The 21,171-nt window shown below is 49.7% G+C and overlaps 1 protein-coding gene across 2 annotated transcripts in view; it reads right to left on the bottom strand.

Annotated features, from left to right (window-relative positions):
• Positions 1 to 9,094: 9,094 nt before the first annotated feature.
• The window catches only part of Tcea3 (transcription elongation factor A3), a 29,603-nt gene continuing 17,526 nt past the window's right edge, over positions 9,095 to 21,171 (bottom strand). For both annotated transcript variants that reach the window (XM_037203079.1, XM_028875426.2), the window contains 6 exons: positions 18,394 to 18,557; positions 18,163 to 18,219; positions 14,342 to 14,496; positions 12,863 to 13,009; positions 10,388 to 10,459; positions 9,095 to 9,206 (listed from right to left, as the gene is read on the bottom strand). In XM_037203079.1, coding sequence (XP_037058974.1) covers positions 9,198 to 9,206; positions 10,388 to 10,459; positions 12,863 to 13,009; positions 14,342 to 14,496; positions 18,163 to 18,219; positions 18,394 to 18,557 — 604 coding nt within the window. In that variant the 3' untranslated portion in view covers positions 9,095 to 9,197. The remainder of the gene's footprint in view (positions 9,207 to 10,387; positions 10,460 to 12,862; positions 13,010 to 14,341; positions 14,497 to 18,162; positions 18,220 to 18,393; positions 18,558 to 21,171) is intronic.

The raw sequence follows: 21,171 nt of genomic DNA, 5'->3' as shown, positions 1-21,171 counted from the left end.
AGAGTGTCTCAGGTTCCCTTGCATGCCTGTCTGTCTCTGCCTTTGGCGGCAGATCAGTGAAGCTGGTAGTCAGTCCCACATGAAGGCCCCAGGGGCTGGCCTGGGTGAGAAGAGCCGATAGATGGCCTCTGCAAGAGGAGGGCGCCCCCTCCCCCCCCAGGACTGGGGTGCTTGGTCTCATAATGCTTCTGCTAGTTTTTCCCAGAGAGAGTATTTTCCCAAAAATGTAGGGCATGGCTTTAAAAATACACAACAAACTTATTTGGTGTTGCCCAGGCTGTCTAAGGACACCAGCTGGACCCAGGTTATCACTCCCTTTCTGTACTAGATCCTAAGCTAGGAACTGGACACCACCCCCTAAATGGCTGCAGGGCTGCTGTGAGGGTTAAGAGTGAGAACAGGACACAGAGGAGGCCTTGGCACATGGTGGCCATTGTCTGTGGTGATATATTGTGTACCCTAATAAAATTTGCCTGAAGATCAGGGAACATTGCAAGCCACTAGATTAAACATAGATGCCAGGCAGTGGTGGCACACACCTTTAATCCAGTACTTGGGAATCACCGGTCTTTAATCCCAGGAAGTGATGGCTGGGCGGAGAAAGGTCTATAAAGCGTGAGGAGACAGGAACTAAAGCCCGTTTCGGCTGGACCCCTTCCAGCTGAGGACGCAGAGACATTAAATCAGAGGATTCATGGAGTGAGAAGTGGCTGTGGCTCGTTCCTGTGTCTCTGATCTTTCAGCATTTACCCCAATATCTGGCTCCGGGTTTTTTTTTAGTATAAGACCTATTAGATTTTGTGTTACAATTGTCCCAGACAGGAGGGAGTTAAATGTGTCCCAGATGTTCTGTGTGGCAAAGCCATATGAAGTGACTCAGAAGGTAACTGGGGATCTGGGTCTAAATTCAAGCTCTGTCTCCCAAGAACAAATTACTCCCTGAACTTTGGGCTCCTCGGCTTGTAAAGAGTCCAATAATACAAACAGTGCTCTAATGGTTGCCAGGATGGGGGCATGGGGGGCCCTCGTATGTTAGACTGCTAGACAAGCTCTCTACCACTGAGCCACAGCTTCAGCCTTTAAGAGATGGATAAAAAACTTGCTGGGTGGTGGCAGCGCACACTTTTAATCCCAGCACTCAAGAGGCAGAGGCAGGCAGATCCCTGAGTTCGAGGCCAGCCTGGGCTACAGAGCAAGGTCCAGGACAGAGCTACACAGAGAAACCCTGTCTCAAGAAGAAAAAAAAAAACAAGACTGAGAAGATGGCTCAGTCAATATGGTGCGTGCCGTACCTCAGGTCCTAGCCTGAGGACCTGAGTTTGATCATTAGCACTCGTGTGAAAGCTGGGTATGGTGGCATCCTGTAATTCCAGCTCTGGGGAGGTGGAGACAGGATGGTCCCTGGGGCTTACTGATCGGTGAGCTCCAGGTTCAATGAAGACACCTTGTCAAAAAAAGGTGAAGAAAGATGTACAAAAAAACCCTTGACATTGACCTCCAGCCTCCACAGGTGTGGACACATACTTGCATGCACATGTACACACACAAGAACACACGCATGCATACAACCAAAAGACCTGCTAGACAGACATATTCACATATGACAATGTGAATGTTGTAACTGAACTAAACTGCCAAACTGTAAATTTCAAACGGTTAAGATGACTTGCTGGGTGTGTTCTACTACAGTCTTAGTGACTGATTGTCCATGGATCTCACTGTGTTAGTCAACCTGGTCGAGAAATTGTAAACTCAATTTCTTCATTCCCCACCCCTACAGACAGGGTTTCTCTGTGTAGCCCTGGCTATCCTGGAGCTTATTCTGTAGACCAGGCTGGCCTCGAACTCATAGTAATCCGCCCTTGTCTCTGCCTCCTGAGTGCTAGCATTCAAGGAGACAAATGGAGGAGGAGCCCAAGTTCAAAGTCAGCCCGGGAAGCTCAGGTGAGACCTTATCTCAAAGAAATAAAGTAAAAAGACTGGAGATAGAGTTCAGTGGTAGAGTGCTTGCCTAGCATGTTTAAAGTCCTAGGTTCAAATTTGCTCTGCAACAAAACGATACTGACCTAGTTCTTGGGCCAGAGGGTTCACTGAGAAAGTCAATGTCAGATGCTCTTAGTGAAAGGACTAGCCGTGGCTACTAAACAGCGCGTGTGAAGCAGGACTGAGGCCGTTTGCGTGTCACTAACTTCATGCTAGGAGTGAGCATTGCCACTGTTTTGCAAGCGGGAAGCTGGAAGTATGTAGAGTTACGTAGTATGCCCCAGACACCCACCCACTTGGTAAATGCCCAATGACTGGCAGACGCCATTGGCACTGTGAGGCAAAGAAGTATTCTAGAAAGTATGGCCTGCAGCAACAGACTGATCTAGAACCCTGGTACTGTTGCCTGGGGGTGGAAATTGTGAGGTCATCTGTCTGTCTGAGGTGAGCCTGAGGAATGGGTGCAATCTGCACCATCCTGGGGTGGAGGAAGCCGAACAGCTAGCCATGGGTGGGAAGGGCCATGTGTAACGAATAAGACAAACAGCCCGCTTAGGCTGGAGCAGCAAGAGAGCCGGGGTGGAAGAGGAGCCGTTAAGACCAGATGGAAGCAGGGCGGTGGTGGCGCACACCTTTAATCCCAGCACTCGGGAGGCAGAGGCAGACGGATCTCTGTGAGTTCACTGCCAGCCTGATCTACAGAGTGAGACCCAGGACAGGCTCCAAAGCTATACAGAGAAACCCTGTCTCAAGAAAAAACAAACAAACAAACAAAACAAAACAAAAAGATGATGATGATGAAGAAGAAGAAGAAGAAGAAGAAGAAGAAGAAGAAGAAGAAGAAGAAGAAGAAGAAGAAGAAGAAGAGAAAAAAGACAGGGTGTCGGGATGGTGGTTAATGGTTAAAGAGCATCAGCTGCTCTTCCAGAGGACCCGGGTTCAATTCCCAGCACCCACATGGCAGCTCACAGCTGTCTGTGACTCCAGTTCCAGGGGATCTGGCACACTCACACAAGGATACATGTAAGCAAAACACCAATGTACATTTAAAAAAAAAAAAAAGACAGGGAGAGGGGGAGCGTCTCCCAAACCATTCCAAAAAAAAAGCCTCCAGGTTCCTCAAAACATAAAACACAGGCAGATAGCAGATGGGTGGGGGGGGATGCTTTGCAAGCTGGATAAGGCATTTGAACTTTATTTGTGGACTGATGGAAATGGGCTGAGGAGGCCTGAGGAGGCCACTCAGTGGACAAAGTGGAATAGGGAGTGTAGTGCATTCCTGCTGAGCTCCTGGCCTGGCTCCAGAGAGCAGCACCTAGCCCTAATCCTTCCTTTGTTTAACCACACCTTTGGTTTCTCTTACCTTTTGTTTCTCCATACCTTTTGTTTCTCTTATGGCCCTATGTGAATCTTGTCTGAGAGTCAAGGATCAGAGAGTCCCCCAAGGATCAAAGGCCTATGCAAAACTTGGTCCAGAAAACCGTGGTACCTGATAAGTAATTTGCAGTTGGCATTTGGTCTCTGGGAGTGCCTTTTAAGTTGCTTTGAAGGTACGGAAATTAACTGGCTAAACTGTAAATAGAGAGTAAATAAAAATGCCCTAGGGGAAGGGAAGATGCTTCAGTCCTTGGAGGCTGGACCCCCCTGCAGCCATGAAAGGCTAGATTCATTCTTAAGATGCCTCTGAGTCTCCATTCCACAGACCCGCGTGAACCCGTGTTTCGACACACAGTTACAAGGGAGGGCACTGCACTGGGAGCCCAGTCGAAGGGCTTTCCATCAGTCCCAGAAAGAGAACCTTGAGAAGCCATGTTGATGGGGGCAGTGATGGAGAGAAGGCTTCACAACGGACGGACTTTGCTGTATCTGAGAGGCCCTGGGTGACACAGTCTTGTGTGGTGGTATTGTGTTCCCCAAAATACTGTGTACCCTAATAAACTTATCTGGGGTCAGAGAACAGAAAAGCCACTAGATAGTTAGGATAGGCAGTGGTAGCACACGCCTTTAATCCTAGCATTCCAGAGGCAGAAATCCATGTGTTCAAGGATACAGCCAAGCATGGTGACTCAGCCTTTAATCCCAGAAAGCGAGACTTTAATCCCAGGGAGTGATGGCAGGAAGGAAAGATATATAAGGTATGAGGACCAGAAACTAGAAGCATTTGGCTGGTTAAGCATTTGGCTGGTTAAGCTTTTAGGTTTCTAGCAGCACAGTTCAGCTGAGAGCCATTGGGATGAGGACACAGAGGCTTCCAGTCTGAGGAAACAAGATCAGCTGAGAAGTTGGCCAGGTGAGGTTAACTGTGGTTTGTTCTGTCTCTCTGATCTTCCAGTGTTCACCCCAATACCTGGCTCCCGGTTTGATTTTATTAATAAGAACTTCTAAGATTCTTGCTACAGTCTTGAGTTAAAGAGAATGGAAAACTAACAAAAAGAGAACAGGTAAACTCAATTAGATGATTAAGACTTCTGGGTGTGTGGGGGTAAGCACTGGAGAGATGGCTCAGTGGTTAAGAGCACTTGCTGCTTTCAAAGAGGCCCCAGGTTCGATTCCCAGCACCCACATTGTGGCTCACAATCTTCTGAAACCCCAGTTCCAGTTATCCCATACCCTCTCCTGACTTGGTGGGCACTAGGCATGCATCTGGTGCACTGCCATGCATGCATGCAGGCAAACACTCATGCCCTATATGCATGAGACCCTTTGGTTGCCTGATCCACAACACTGGCAGGGGTCGGGAGTATTACGGCATCTAAAATATGGTATCAAAGTCTTTCTTTTTATTGATTGTCTGTGTGAGAGACAGAGAGAGAGACTGGGAAACAAGGACCCCGGTGGGCTCCTAATTCATACAAAATTAACAATGACCTTGTGCTCGCTTCGGCAGCACATATACTAAAATTGGAACAGTGATCTTGAGCTCCTGAGCTTAGCTAGGATTACAGGTGTGCAATAATATGCCCAGTTGAGGGGGCTGGAGAGATGGCTCAGAGGTTAGGAGCACTGACTGCTCTTCTAGAGGTCCTGAGTTCAATTCCCAGCAACCACATGGTGGTTCACAACCATCTGTAATGAGATCTGGCGCCCTCTTCTGACATGCAGGCAGAACACTGTATACTTAATAGATAATGTCAAAATTAGTTGTAGGCTAATTTAATGGGCTATTATTTTCCATCTTTTTGCCAAAATAACTTGGTGAGATCTTTTTCCCAAACATGTCTTCTTTCTGCTTCACCTCATCCAACCTTGTCCTTTTCCTCCTTCAGGGAAACAATCTTGCCTCCTCCAGAAAGCCTACCTGAGAGGTAGATGTTAATGCTAATTTGCCTAAGGCTTGGTGAAGCAGCCATGGCGTTAAGAGGCATCCCAACAGTCCATACAAACCTGAGAGGTCAGTGTGGCTGTGGGACCAAGTGTGAAGGTGAGGCAAGGCCCTCCAAGTCCCGCCAAGAGCATGGGGGTAGGGGAATGGATGCTTTTAAACAGGGGGTGGCAGCACAGGGGACTTGAATGCAGTCACACCTGTGATCTTGCCACTGAAACCGCAGGAATCGGATGGATCCTGGGTGGGGACAGGAAAACACACTGGGAGGGTATTATAAGACCTACGGCCCATGCAGTCTTTTCTGTGTCCTTTTGTGAAGGAGACGTGTGGTCTTGCACCGGCTTGTCCCTTCACGGTTTAATCTGACTCATCGCCTCTGTAAACAGTGAGGTCACTGACAAAGAAGACTCAGGTTGGTTTTCCTCATGCTCTAAATCCTTCCGGCCCAGAGAACGTTAAGAGGTAATTAGCTTCTGGTATTGAAAGTCTTTCTGGGTGTCTTTTAAAATACTCACTCATGGGCTGGGGAGAAGGCTCAGTAGATAAGGTGGTTGGCACCAAGGGTGAGGACCTAAGTTAGGACCCCAGGACCCATGTGATGGAAGGAGAGAACCAGGAGCCAGTTCTCACATGTTGTCTTCCATGCACACAGTGTGGCATGCGTGTGCACGACATACACACACAATACGGAGGAGTGAATGAATGTAAAATTATCTGTGACTTTTTTAAAAAAAATTTATTCATTTTTTATGTGCAGTGGCATTTTCCCTGCATGTATGTCTGTGTGAAGGTGTCAGATCCCCTGGAACTGGAGTTATATACAGTTGTGAGCTGCCATGTGGGTGCTGGTATTTGAACCCAGGTCCTCCGGAAGAGCAGCTAGTGCTTCTAACCACTGAGCCATCTCTCCAGCCCCATCTGTGACATCAGTGACATTTTCAAGGGTAAAATGTTACCACTATAACTCCTGTTATAAACAGCATTATAATACTGAACATTCATTGCTTAATTCTAAGGCTCGAATTTTTGTTTTATAAAAAAAAAAAAAGTTTTGCTTTACCTTTTAAAAATATTTCAGTTCAGTATGTAAAAGTGGGGCAATGTAAAATTAAAAAAAAAACATGCTAAAGCAACATTAATAAATTTTATGAAATTAATAAACTAACATTATTAGGCTGATAATGGGCACTGCTGTGCTCTTCCTTTGGTTTACAAACATTCGGATGGAGGATTAGATACATTTGCTCTTAGCCGGGAAGGTGAGAAGCAATGGAGAGTTAAATCATGCAGAGAGAAATCTGGGCATCGGAACCCTTCCTACTTAGAGTGTGGTCCATGGCCAGAAGCACTGGCAGTGCCTGGGAACTTGCTAAAGCTAAAACCTCTCAGCCTCACCCGGGGCCCACCGAGTCAGATGCTGTATCTCAACCTGACCCCCGGGGTCAACTCCCAGGGTAAACTTTAAGGAACGCCTAGATTCCTAAGTGCCGTCCCTCTGCACATCTGGGGGTGACATTTGTGCCTCAGAAGCGGTGCACATCACCACTCAGTGTGGAAGTCCGTTTCCCTGCCAGGCGGAGACCAGCTGGAAGGTAGGGACCAGCTGGAAGGTAGGGCTGAGGTTGTGAGCAGCTCTGGATCTCCCAGCATTGTGCACGGTGACAGGAAGCAGATCCAGATGTCTGTCCTGCTCTGTCTTTAGGAGCTTCGAGTGGGAAACCCTCTGCAGAGTCAGCCTTTCCACAGGCAACTTTGGTGTAAAAGCTGGAGGCTTTAGCAAGTTTGCCTGCCTGCCCGCCTTTCTCTCGCCATTGCTCTTTCTTCGTTTATTTTTTGGATGGATGTGTTTAGGGGAGGTGCCCGTCCAATGGCATGCATGTGGAGATCATAGGACAACCTGTGGGAGTCCACTCTCTACGTGGATCCTGAGGAGTAGACTTGGGTTATCAGCTTGGCAGAAAGTGATTTTCCCCTCCTGGGCCATCCTGCCAGCCCCCTGTGGCAGATTTCCCTAGCCAGTCTGTTTACAGGCTCCATCTTCTCGTGCAGGTCCATGACAGGTGGAAGGAACCTGACCATCCATTCTGTAGGGTGATGCCCAGAAGACGCCAGCTCCTCCACTATCACTATCCAGCAGTGTTACCCCATGGGTGACCAGGACAGCTGGAAACTCTGTAGCCCCTACAGTCACCCTAGGAGGCAGGAGTTCCGCCCACAGTTGTACTCAAGACACTGGTGCAGAGGGCTGACATATTCAAATTCCTAGGAGTCACGGCCTTCTGTGCTTCGGCCGTGGTAGGATGCACGGTCTAGGAGACTCAGTCTGGGGCTGCTAGACAGTCTGAAGTGACAGCTCACCACGCCTGCATCAAAGGCGCTTCTAGAAGTTTGTAGCTTTGCCTAAAGTTCCCCTCAGCATAATGAGCAAGCTGATGTCAACACGGGATAACAAAGCTCCTGTGTTCCACACACTTCTTGGAAGCTCAGAGAGCTGTGAGGAACACCCTTGGTCTGGGCGGGCTCTGGGGCTCAGGACCCTCAAGGGGGCTAGAAGTCCTGGGCATTGCTGTAACCCTACCTGCATGCTAGATCTATTCCTGCCTAGAATGATCCAGAGTCCTCAGAGGCCTTTCAGGACACAGCAGCCTTTGGGGAGAAGCCGAACCACACAGCCACCCTTCTGACACTCAACTAACTGTGTAGATCAAGTTGGTCTTGAACTTATGGCTTTTCCTACCTCTACCTCCTAAGCACTGGGATTCCATGTATGCACCACCACACATGGGTTTTTTTTTCTTCTTTTTTTTTTAGATTTACTTATTTTATATCTCTGAGTGTTTTGCCTGCATGAACGTACGTGTACCACATGTGTGCCCGGTGCTCTCAGAGACCAGAAGAGGGCATCAGATCCTCTGGAGTTTTGGATGAGACACTGTGTGGGTGCTGGAAACTGAACCTGGGTCCTCTGTAAGAGCAATAGGTGTTCTTCACCAGCAATCCATCTCTCCAGTCTGAATGTTTTCTGTTTTGTCTAAAGATAGGGTTTTGAGCTGGGGGTGTAGCTATGTTGGTAGGGTGCTTGCCTACCAGGCATGATGCCCTGGGTTCAATGTCCAGCATAAACTGGGTGTTATGGCACAGGCCTGTAATCCCAAGTCTTGAAGGTGGAGGCAAGGTGACCAGAAGTTCGAAACATCCTCAACTACACACGGAGTTTGAATCTATCCTGGGTTACCTGAGACCCTCTCTCAAAATACAATAAAATAATAAAATGGAAATGAAATAAAGAAAATAAGAGACAGGGTTTCACTGTTTCCTCGGCTAGCTTTGAACTCCCAGACCCAGGTGATCATCTTCAGCCTCCCAAGCAGTTGGAATCACAAGCAAACAGCACCATGCCAGGCTTTTGTCCTTTCTTCTCTCCTTTCCCTCTACTCTATAAGGATCCATCCCCTTATAGAGTAGAGGGAAAGGAGAGAAGAAAGGACAATGCTCCATACTCCATGCTGGGTGGAGCCCAGGGCCTGCCCTTGAGTTGTACCCCCAGCCCCAATCTGCTATTTTTAAGTAGGGGAGGAGGAGAAACTAAAGATGCGCCAGCCCACTGTCATGTCAAAGATAAGACTCCTCTGATTTGATGCTGACACTCCGCGTAGGTGCTGAGGTGAGCATCGCAATCATTTTTCATGACTAATTAGTAATTGGCAAAAGAACACCCCCCCCCCCAAACGCACACACCACACACACACACCTCCTCTAATCCCTAGCCTCATCCAGGGCTCAGCATTTTCCTTCATTTGAACTTTTATTGTTGCTCCGGGTCACACGGTCTCTTTTTGCGGCTTGATCTTCCTCACCTTGTCCACTGCTCTCCTGGTGGGGGGTTCGGTCAGCAGAACTATAAAGCCAAAAGGCAACAGCATTAGAGGTCTCTTCGAGTCTTAGAGACAAGAAGGCAGATACAGCCAGGCATGGTACGGTGGTGCCCGCCTTTAATCCCAGCACTCAGGAGGCAGAGGCAGGTGGATCTCTGTGAGTTTGAGGCCAGCCCAGCCTGGGTAAGGAGTCCCAGGACAGCCAGGGCTACATAGAAAGACCCTGTCTCAAAACAACAAAAATAGCATGGTGGTTACAGACCACTCGGCTGGACTTTAGCTGTCCCACATGGCAGTGGACATTAACTAAAAATACTGTCAGAAGACAAGATGCAACCTCCCTTGGATCCTGCCTTTCCAACAGGCACAAAGGAGCAAACAGAATGTCCTTTCCTCATAGTAGCCACCATCATGGAACACGGATCTTTGCTGGGCCATGGTAATATGTTTAAATCCATTTCACCTAGTGTCTCTTCCATTTTTTTCTTAAATTACATTTTTATAATTTGTGTGTGTGTGTGTGTGTGTGTGTGTGTGTGTGTGTGTGTGGTGTGTGTGTGTGTGTGTGTGTGTGTGTGTGTGTGTGTGTGTGTTCCACTGGAAATCAAACCCAGGACCTCATTCACATCAGAACATGCTCTAGTCCTGAGCTATAGCCCCCAGCAAGCAGTATCTGGGAGGATTCTGCTGGGCTCTCATGGCTGAAAACCAGACCCTTGCCCCTGCAGGAGCCAGGCCACTAGGTCACAGCACTGAGTAGTAGAAGGCTTTTCCAGAGCTTTCTAAGAAGGACAGGACACTCAGGCCACCTCAGGGCTACTCCACTGTGACAGCGCTCAGCATCCCTGTCTTATGTGTGGCCAGGTTCAGGGGCAATAGCTTCAGTGAAAGCGCTTTGCAGAGGCCTGGTCTAAATGCTGGTTTTTCCTCCCCTCTGTGGTCCCCAGGAAGCCAAGCCCATCCATGTTCAACAGATGGCCTTGCCCACACTGTAATAAACAGTGAGCTGCCACCCTTCCCAGCTGCTGCCCTTCCAAACTGACACTCCCTTCCCAGGAGCTACCTGCCACCGTCACCGTACTGCAGGCTGGCAGGCCTCCAGCCTGCTGGCCCGGGCCCCCTTCCTGTCTGTAGGTATTACTATTTCTTATGTAGGGCAGCACCTGTGGGTGATGGGGAGGGAGAAAGGCACAAGCATACAGACCTTCCAGCGATTCCCACATTCATTGCACAAGACAAAGGTGGTCATGGGCTCATCAGCGCTGCGTGTCTGCACCTAACAGAGAGAAGAATCATTCATAAGGCCACCCCCCACCCCTGCTGTGGCTCCCACTGTCTTTAGAAGTGGATTCAAATCCCACAGGTCGACACTGACATTTACCAGGCTTCGGTAACCTCCTTGACATGGATGGGTAATCCCTTTTCCTCTGGTCGTCTGCCAGCTCACTCAGAATCCCACAGCTCAGCCTGGCCATTGCACTTGCACTCTTGTTGATCCTTCCAAACTGGTTTCTCTTCTTCTGTTCCAAGCCTCACCTCTTACAAGAAGCCTTCCCAGACTCACCCCCTGAACACACTGTATCTGGCATGCGTCTGGGCCGGAGGTACCTGGGAAGTCACCTGGTCCTACTGTCATCCTGCAAGTAGCTGAGACCCAGAGAGGAAAGGGGCTTGCAGGTCACTGGGGCAGGTTATGCTGTGTTGTCCTGTTTCTGGTTCTCCATGTCACTCTGGTTCAGCGACATGGGTTTCCACCACAAGGCCCTGGAGTTCCCAGCTTCTCTAAAACCAGCCTGGTGATGTCTGCTGGGATCAGCAGCGGGGGAGGAGCCCTCTGCTGTATGTACCTCCAGCTATCTGTCAGGGGGGCACAGCATGGCACAGCCTTGTCACTACACAGCAGTAGTAAGGAGGAGGGGCAGTAGTGAGCTTTTGGGGGAATAAACTATGCTAGTGAGCAGCTCGTTTCTGAAGGCCAGTGTTGTGCAAGCGCCCATAACCCCATCTAGAGCAGGCACAGAGGATCACAGGAGCTTGCTCAGATGTCCCCCAATTCTGGAACTGGACTGCTTCAAGAGATCCTTCCAGAAAACAAGATGGATGACTATATTTCTACTGTAGCCACAGGGTGCTGAGGGCAAAGTGATCCTGATATTTCCTCCCCACCCTTGTGGCAGCGTCTCATGTTTATGTATTCAAAACTAACCTTGAACTTCTGATCCTCCTGCCTCTCTTTAAAAAAAATTAAATTACATTTTATTTTGTGTGTATGTATGTGGCTGCCTATGTCATAGCATGTGCGGAGGTCAGAAGACAGTTTGCAGGAGTTGGTTCTCCCCCTTTTACCATCTGGGTCATGAGGGTTGGCAACAAGCATCTTTACTTAACGACCCACCTCGATAGCCCCCCTCCCTCTACCTTCCTAGTGCTGGGATTAGTGTGAACCACCACTTCTGGTCTCTGTGGTGCTGGGGATCAAACCCACTGCTTCAAGCCCCACCCCACACCCCACTGATCTACCAACAGAGCTCCATTCCTAATCCTAATTTTTTTAAAAAGATGTGTGTGTGCACGTGTGCATGCACACACTCACATGTGCATGCACACACTCACAGTGCATGCATACATGCATGCACACACTGAGGCCAGAGAGGGACATCAGATCCCCTGGAACTGGAGTTACAAGCACTTGTGGACCATCCAATGTGGGTGCTGGGATCTGAACTTGGCCCTCGGATAGAGCAATGATCTCTCTTTAACCACTGAGCCATCTCTCTAACCCATCCCCCCACCCCCTTCAGACAGGTTTCCCTATGTATCCCAGGCTGGCTTTACCGCCCCCACCCCCAATCCTGTCCTCCTGCCTCAGACTCCCCGGTGATGGAAATACAGACATGTGCCACCATGCCTGGCTACTCTTGATGAATTTTGCTTGCTGAGCTGAGCAGGTAAGAGAAACGAAGAGAGTTCTAGATTCACTAAATACGAGTTAGAACTCAAGAACATTGCCACTCTAAGGACAGAACCTAGCAATAGGCCATTCTTGGGGTTTAGGGGAAGGTCTGTTCCCCACCTCCCAGTCTGCTATGGTTCCTGGGTATCTTCATCCTCAGGAACCCCCTTAGTCATCACTGGACAAGCTGACTGGACTCCCTCAGAAAGGTTTGGGACCCAACAGCCCATCATGGTGGTGTACACATGAAATCCCAGCACTTAGCAGGCAAGAGGATCAGAAATTCCAGGGTAGCCTTAGCTACAAAGTAAATTCAAGGCCCTAATAACAAAGTATGATAAAAAGAAAAGAAACGTTCAGATCTGAGTTCAAAGCCTTCCTGCCATCAGCCTGCCTAGGCGCTATGGGTTTCACATTGCTACATTTCCTTCCAGCATCTGTGACTCTCCTGAAGTCTGTGCCCAGCAGTGTGCATGGAGGTCAGTGTGGCGCAGGTTGGGGTCTGGGGCTTACTCTCACTTCAGGACAGACAGGACACACTGGTCCTGTTCCATGGATATATGGCAGCTCATTCCACAATCTGAACACTCTTCCAGAAAGCCACAAGGCATTGAGGTGGCATCTCCAAGCTTGCCAGTGGCCTGGAGAGTTTGGTTCCTGTTCCCCTCAACACCTTCACGGGCTCCCCTGCTGTGGCCGGTCCCACTCCACCTAACCTCTGCCCACCTGGTTATAGGTACAATTCTTCTTCTTGCACTTGCTACATCGCAAGAGGTCAGTGGTGGTGCCGCCTGTCTTGGCCATCTGGTGCTCACGGATGGCCTCCTGAGTCAGTGCGTTCCTCAGCTCCCGCAGCTCATCACTGGCCATTTCCTGGAGAGAAATGAGTCTGTTTTGGGGTGGGTGGGGGAGCTCTGCCCTTTGCCAGGTTTCTAGAGTCTGAGCTGAGGAGGAAGTACCATGCTGGGTCAAGAACATAGAGCTGGAGGAGAGGGTGGACCCCCTGGTCCCACCTGACCTGGGAAAGGCCTGTCCTGGAGGAATCTCCTCTCCATCCTGGCTGGAAGGTCCAGTCTGGGAGTTCTAGCTGGGTCAAGGTCAGCCGGGAATGTGGAGGACAGCAACAGGTGCTGACAGCCGGAATTAGTACTGTGGGATCATTCCTTCAGGATGGTGCTCATCCTGTCTGCCAGGCCTTGGCCTGAATCAACCCGTCCTGGCTGCTGCTCACCCATGTCCCATAGCCTCCCACTCGGGGCTTTAACCCAGTGCCTGCTTGAGCTATGAATGCTCTCTAGCCCTGTGTGATGGTGGGAACCATGACCTGTGGGCTACAGCACCCAACAGGTCCCCACAGTAACCAGACTCACATGTCAGGTCTTCAAGCTTGCTGGCAAACTCCTTTATCTACTGAACTATCTTGCTGGCCCCATTGGACTCCATTTAAAAAGTCTGGGTTTTGTGGTTGCTATTTGTTTTGAGTTAGGGTCTCACTATGTAGTTCTAGCCCACACACCACACGTTCATATTAATCCCATACCACCTACTCATACCATGCTACACTTGCAGTAATGATACATCATATGCGTATCACATATCATACACATAAACATTCCACACATCACCTATACCACAGAAAGCTGTCTATATCACACTCACACACTAAACATTCTAACCATACATTTGTCATACACACCACAAACACTCACTTTGTATATCACATATATAACAAACACAACATCACATATACAACAACATACAATATCACATACACACACACACACACCTCAGATACCCATTCCATACATTATGCACAGAGCATACATCATGCTCCTCCGCTCTGGACCACCAAAACACCCTGAATCCCACTCAGTCTTTAGAAGCTTAACACATTTCCTCTCGCCTTTTCTAGGTCTCTTCATTTCTCCAACATCTGAAGACTGATGGGAAGTCCCCTGGTAGCTCTGGAAGCTGATCACACCCAAGAGTGTGCCAAAGATCTTTCAAAGATGTAGGGTCTGAAATAAGTGGGTCCAACAAGAGTCTCCTATGACCCTCAATACTTACAAACTGGTGGGGGCTGGGCCGGACCTGTTGAAAGAGCACCTAGATCATGTCCTTAGAGTTACATCCACTGCTCTCAGAACTAGGCAGCAAGAGGGCCCTGGCCAGGACCCTGCACCAAGGCCCCGTGATCCTCCTCACCTCTGCTGTCATCTTGGCAATGAGCCCTGGGGAGATGGCCCCACTGAGCACGTTCCGCCTCAGGCCGGGGTTCCTGGGGTCCTTCAGGTTGCTGATGCGGCTGCGCACACGGTTCCGGTACTTCATATCTGTGCTCTTGAGTTCCTGATAGATATGTGTCTGGGTCAAGGGCCATCTTGCCATCCATGGAGGAGCATGGGGGAATGGGAGCCTGCTACAGGGGCCAGGGGTCATCTCTGTGGCCTCCACTTCATGGGCATCTGGTTTGAGCACTGGGGTCAGCCAGGTATCAGAGACAGGAACAGAGGGGAGACCAGATTATAGCAAGCACTGTGGTATCAGGGACTCTGGGGATAGGCATCCTGGTTTGTCTGAGTCTCTCTTGTGACCTCAGGTGAGTCACATGACTTCTGTGCCTCAGTTCCCTTTTTTTGTTTAAACGCTAACAAACAAAAACAAAAAGCAGGGCTGTTAGGAGGCATCACTGAGCCGTCCGTTACACATAAGGAAGCAGTGTGGGGTCTGGAACATGTCCGTATTCACGGATGCTCCCATGAGAATAATGAGGGTAACCTCTAGCTTGAAAGGACCCCAGAGCTGGGGAGCAACTGCCAGAGGAAAAGGTCAAGAGCCACGTGTTCCTGGCTCCGAGAAGTGCAAAAACAAACCGCCGGAGCCGAGCGTGGTGGTGCACACCTAAAGAACTCGGGAAGCAGAGGCAGGCAGATCTTTGTGAGTTTGAGGCCAGCCTGCTCGACATTGCAAGTTCCAGAACAGCCAGGGCTACGGAGACCCTGCCTCAAAACACCAAAAAGCAAAACAAAACAACAACAAAATCTGGTGGGCAGTCCTGTTCTCCCTGGCCACCTCCAGTTTCTTCTGGGACAAGGTCTTTTGCAGTCTAGTGTAGCCTAGATCTCTCTATGCAGCTGAGGATGATGGAGCCAAGAACAGTGGAGAACTCTCTAGTCCTCTCGCTTCCTTCTCTTGGGTGCTAGAATTATAGGCAAGCACTCTACCAACAGAGCCGCACCCCCAACCTCACCCCCCCACCCCCACCCCCACCCCCGTGTCTGCTCGGAGTTCTCCCTCCCTCTTAGGCACACAGCCTTTCATCCCAGGGATCCACTTTGGGAATGACTGGCCAGTTACTTCTCCCGCAAGTAGATGAGGAAGCTGAGGCTTGGAAAGGGTTCCGGTCCTTGCTCAAGGTCAGAGGGCAAAGTCCTATTGGGGCCAGGGCTGCAAGCCAGGCCTCCTCTTAACAGCCATTCTCTGCTCCCTCATGGGCAGGAAGTCACCCCCAGCCACGGACCACAGTTAGTACTGTCCAAGCCCAGCAGCCCAGATCCGCCCCCTCCCCCTCTGGAGACGCAGGGCAGGGCTGGGGAGGCCAGCCTCATTCTCTTGGTCTCCTGAGCCAAGAGAAGGAAGCAAGACAAAGCTGTTGCTGGGAAAAAGCACAGCCGAGACAGAGACCAGGGCAACATGCAGCGCAGGGCAGCTGACTTTCAGGGACTGTGGGTAGGAGGTGGAGCTGTGGCTTTTGTCCATCTTTGTTTTAATGTCATCTGTACAGTAAGACTGTGGAAATAAGAGACTCCACCGCAAAGCATTCGGGAGCCAGACTATGAGTTTAAAACTGCCATCCCGAACTTCTGTAGTGTGGATCTGTGGATCCCAGGGGATGCTTGGGGACACCAGCCTCTCTGCTTCCTCCTGCACACACCAGTGTCATCGGGGAGGACCAGGTGGAAAGTAGTCCTGAGGACTCTGGGGACGAGTCGGAGGGTCACACTCATGCCTCACCCATGCCATGTTAGTTCAGGGTCACTCCACAGAGGACAGATCTTTTGAGGGACCCAAAGCACATGGGCCCTGTATTCACCCTCCCCTTGGCTTGCTGCGGCTTTAGTGACTCTCCTCCCAAGGGGGACAGACCATGGAGGAAGCACATGGGAGAAGGCCAGAAGTGGGACCAGGTACAGGCCACCCACTCTGCTTCAAACTGGGCTTGGAAGCCACTGACCATTCCGGAGACAATGAGGATGAAGTCCTGAGACCCCCGAAGCTCTGGGTTCCTGAACTGACAGAAAATGGTGAGAATGTATTTGCTGAGAGACTGGAAAATACAAAATTTGTTGAGGTATGGCTGGATAATCAATGAATAATGGCTAATAGAGGCAATGCCGGGGTAGACCAAGGGTTGGCTGCAGGCAGGAGACAGAAACAGGCAATTAGCTGCCTGCAGCCTGGTCCCTGACCTCCCAGGCAGAGCCAGTCACACGTCACAAGTGACACTGAGAATCCTTTTCGCCTGGAGCTTCGGCCCCCTTCATTCCACACTTCATCTTAGACATGTAGACCTCTGTCTGCAGTGAGAGAAAGTACAACATCCTTTCAGTGGCAAGCCACTATTCTCCCTAAGAAGCAAATCTTCTCTTGTGGTAGAGTCGTATTACAGTAAGTCACCTCCGCTGTCTCCACAGGGCGATGAAAGTCAGAAGGTGATTGGTGGTGGCACACGCCTTTAATCCCAGCACTTGGGAGGCAGATCTCTGAGTCTGAGGCTAGCCTGGTCTACAGAGGGAGTTCCAGGATAGCCAGGGCTACACAGAGAAACCCTGTCTTGAAAAACAAAACAAAGAAAAAAAGTGGAAGGCTCAGCAGTTAAGAGCTGCTCTTTCAAGGGACCCAGGTTCAATTCCCAGCACCCACAGGGCAGTTCACAACTGTCTATAATTCCAGTTCCAGGGAATCTGACATCAATGCACCTAAAATAAAGTTAAATAAATTGTTTTTGTTTCTGTTTTTTTTTTTTCTTCGAGACAGGGTTTCTCTGTGTAGCTTTGCACCTTTCCTGGAACTCACTCTATAGCCCAGGCTGGCCTCAAACTCACAGAGATCCGCCTGGCTCTGCCTCCCGAGTGCTGGGATTAAAGGCATGTGCCACCACCGCCGCCACCACCACCCGGCTATTTTTTAAAAAAGAAAAAAAAAAAAAAGGTGGAAAATCAGGAGGTGAAATCAGTGGGGAAAGTACATATGTATGAGCGTATAGATCCCCCAGGAATGCTGGTGTGTGCCTTTAATCCCAGCACTCTAGAGGCAGAGGCAGGCAGTTTGAGGCTAGCCTGGTCTACATAGAGAGGGAGTTCTAGCAAGCCAGGGCTACATAGTGATATTCTATTATAAGAATGTACTTTCTTAGACAGAGGACCGTAGACCAAGACTTTCAGTCCAGCTGTGATGTCTTGGAGTTCCCAGCCTTGGTTCCCTGTGTATACAATGAGAACACCAGCATGCACCACAGGAATGGGTGGGAGCATTAAGAGTCAAGAAGTGTCAGTTTCCTGGCACAATGCCCACCTAATGGCATCACAGAGCGCAGTTCCCCAGTTCAGAGTATTAGAGGAGGGAGGGGGACACCGTGCATGAAGCATGCTGCCTTCTGTTCATTCAGATTTGGCAGGCAATGACTTGACCAGCTGAGGCCTGCATAACGTGGCCCGTTTTGGCACAGCAACTAAGCCCTCAGGTTCTGGAGTCACATTCTCAGGGTTCAAACCCCAGCTCTGCAGCTCCATTCAGCTGCAGGAGCTCTGAGAGCTGACAGTTCCTCCCTGGGCCTCTGGTGCATCACCTGCCACCAGATAAACCCAGGGAACCCACTGAGGGGCAGGGTGAGACCTAACAGCAATATTAGCTGCACTTAGGAGCTCTGGTTCAAGGGCAGAGCAGGGAGCTGTCCCCAGAGCTGCTCCCACACCCCGCCCACTAGACAGTCTAGGCAGGCCTAGCCCTACGTGACGTGAGGATATGGTCTTCTATTTCTGAGGCCAGCTTGTCACAGTTGACTCCGTAGTCCTTGAAATCATCTAAAAGAGACCAGGAAAGACATCAGCCCCGTGTGACTTTGCCAGGGACGCCTCTTGACAAGGGCATCTCTATACCCCTACTGGAGACCAGTCTCAAACAAACAAACAAAAACAAACAAACAAATGGCATCTGGCCTCCACTTCTCCTCCCTCACCCCCGGCCCAAGCCCTCACCTTCTGCCTTCAGGGCTGCTGACAGCATCTCCACACACTTGTCCCGGACAGAGTCCCCTGTGAGGTAGCAGGGGGCCAGGAGACAGACAGAGGGGGCAAATGTGGGAGTTGAGGGGCTGCTGGGGGTCTTGGGAGTTTCCACGTTAGATCTGCTGCTGTTGGATCTGAGGATGACAGTCGGTAATGGGCATGTTAACATAAGGCAAACAAACCACTTATGGAGAGGAGCATTCCAGATGTTTCCATGGATGCTCTCCTCTAATTCCCATTATTCCCTTCTGAGGCAGAGGCTGTTTTAGATTTTTGACAACGGTCATCCCATTTAATCCTCATAGCATTGTCAGGAGGTCCACACTATTCTTATCCCACACTAGAGCTGCCACCTTAGAAATAGATGAGTTAATCCCAACCCTCAGGAGGGAGGGGCAGGCAGATCTCTGAGTTTGAAGCCAGCTTGGTCTACACAGTAAGTTCTAGGACAGCCAGGGCTACACAAGAGAAAGCCTGTCTCGAAAACAAACAAACAAAAAACAAAAAAAGAAAGAAGGAAGATGCGTTATGAAGACGAGCTTGAGGCCCGGTGTGGTGGCGCACGCCTTTTAATCTCAGCTCTCGGGAGGCGGAGGCAGGCGGATCTCTGTGAGTTCAAAGGGCAGCCTGGTCTACAGAGTAAGCTCCAGGCCAGCCATGGCTACCCAGCAAGACCCTGCCTAAAAACAACAAAACAAAAAATGAGTTAAAACATAAGAGCTTGACTCTGGTCACACATCTGGCAGCCTGTAGAAACTCAAACCCAAGCATTCGAGCTTCTGGAACCCAGGCTCCTCACCAACCACTATGCTCTACTTGATAGAGAACAAGGGACACTCAATGGTCCAGCTCCCAGCTCTTCTGCACTATGCTGGTTGTTTACATTATTGTTATATTTATGTTTATATTTTTACTTATATATTTATGTTATGACTATAAGTTTATCTCATCATCCCATATTTATCAGGCACTGCATACGTTTATACCATCCATCCACCCACACGCCCACCCACCCATCCATCATTTATCAGGTCCCTACTCTCCAGAAACTGCTGAGAACAAGCAGCCAAGGGGGGCAGCCTCCTCTCCAGGAGCTCAGTCTACTGGGTAATGCTTCTCTACCACCATCTAAGAGGCCTGACTCAGCAAGGACCAGAGTTGTGCCAGGCACTTCTCGAACATTTCATCCTTATAAGAGTCCCTGGTGGCACCCTCACCACCCTATTTACAAACAAAGAAACAAGCTTGGCAGATCCCTTCACTGAGCTGTACCTGAAATGACTCACCAAGACCACAGCTCAGGGCTGTGTGCCAACACTTTCACTGTCTCTGGCATATTGTCTACAGTGATCCCATTTACTGCAGAGACCAGATGGAAAAAAAAAATAAAAATCTCATAGTCCAGGCTGGCCTCAAACTTACCAAGTAGCTGAGGATAACAATGCACTTCTGATCCTCCTGCCTCCACTCCCAGCTGCTAAGGTTATAGGTGTCTATCCCCGCCTGGTTTATGAGGTGCCAGGGACTGAACCCAGGCTTTGAGTATGCTGGGCAAGCATGTTGGTAACTACAGCCCCAACTGGCTGGTTTTTGTGTTTGGTATTTGTGTGAATGTGTGTGTCCATGTGTGTGGGAGCTGGAAGCCAACCTCAGGTGTTCTCTGGAGTCACGCACCTTATTTTCTGAGATAGAATCTCTTGCTGTGACCTTGCTCACCACTTTTCGGCTAGGCTGGCCAGCCAGGGAGCTGTCTCTGTCTCTCCAGGACTGGGAACATAAACATACACATGTACCACGTGTCCAGCTTCTCACCGGTGCTTTAGACCGCGTGTGTGTTTGCTGAGCTATCTCCCGGTCTTTCTTTCTTTCCTTTGTTTATGTTGGTGTTTGGAGACAGGGTTTCTCTGGGTAGCCCTCACTGCCCTGGAATTCACTCTGTAGACCAGACTGGCCCCAAATTCAGAGATCTGCCTGCCTCTGCCTCCCTAGGGCTGGGATCAAAGGCGCGCACCTCCACACCCCAGTAGCCGTAAAGAGTTTTGTCTGAGAGTAGGACCGACTGACTGACTGAGTAGCGGGCGTTTCCCAGAGTTAAAAACACAAAGTCCATCCTACCTGTCAGTCAGGTCTCAGCCCAAAGGCCATACCCTCAGGGAGCTGTTCCCCATCACCGTAGGCAAGACAGACTGTCTCTACCCTGCTTTCTTACCGCACAGCACTTACCCACGTCTATAATTAACTGGCTCACGTGTTTATAAACATTGTCTGCTTCCATCCTCAAATGACAGTCCACACAGAGACCATGCGGCTCAGTTACTCCTCTAACTCCACACTCAGCAAGAGCTCGATGACCCCTGCTGAATGCATGACGGACAGAAGGAGTTGATCATAAAGCGATGAAGGACCGGACAGAAGGAGTTGATCATAAAGCGATGAAGGACCAGGGAGTGCAGATGGAGCTCATCTGGAGGGAGGTATATCCTTTTTGGAAAGCAGTAAGTAACCCTACTCCCTGGGTTTACAGGAGGATTCTCTCTCCCATCTCCTCAGCGGAAAGAAGTCCTTACTGATATGTGTGGCCCGGCACACGTAACGTCCAAGGCTCACCAAGGAACATACACAACAAATAGAGCATATTCCCAACCTGTGGGTTGTGACCCCTTTGGAGGTCACATTATCAGACATCCTGCATATCCAATATTTACATTATAATTCATTACAGCAGCAAAATTACAGTTATAAAGTAGC

Source organism: Peromyscus leucopus, chromosome 2 (genome assembly GCF_004664715.2).
Source record: "Peromyscus leucopus breed LL Stock chromosome 2, UCI_PerLeu_2.1, whole genome shotgun sequence".
Taxonomy (NCBI): domain Eukaryota; kingdom Metazoa; phylum Chordata; class Mammalia; order Rodentia; family Cricetidae; genus Peromyscus; species Peromyscus leucopus.
Note: the sequence above shows the minus strand (reverse complement) of the source record. Positions and strands in the feature narration are given on the sequence as shown.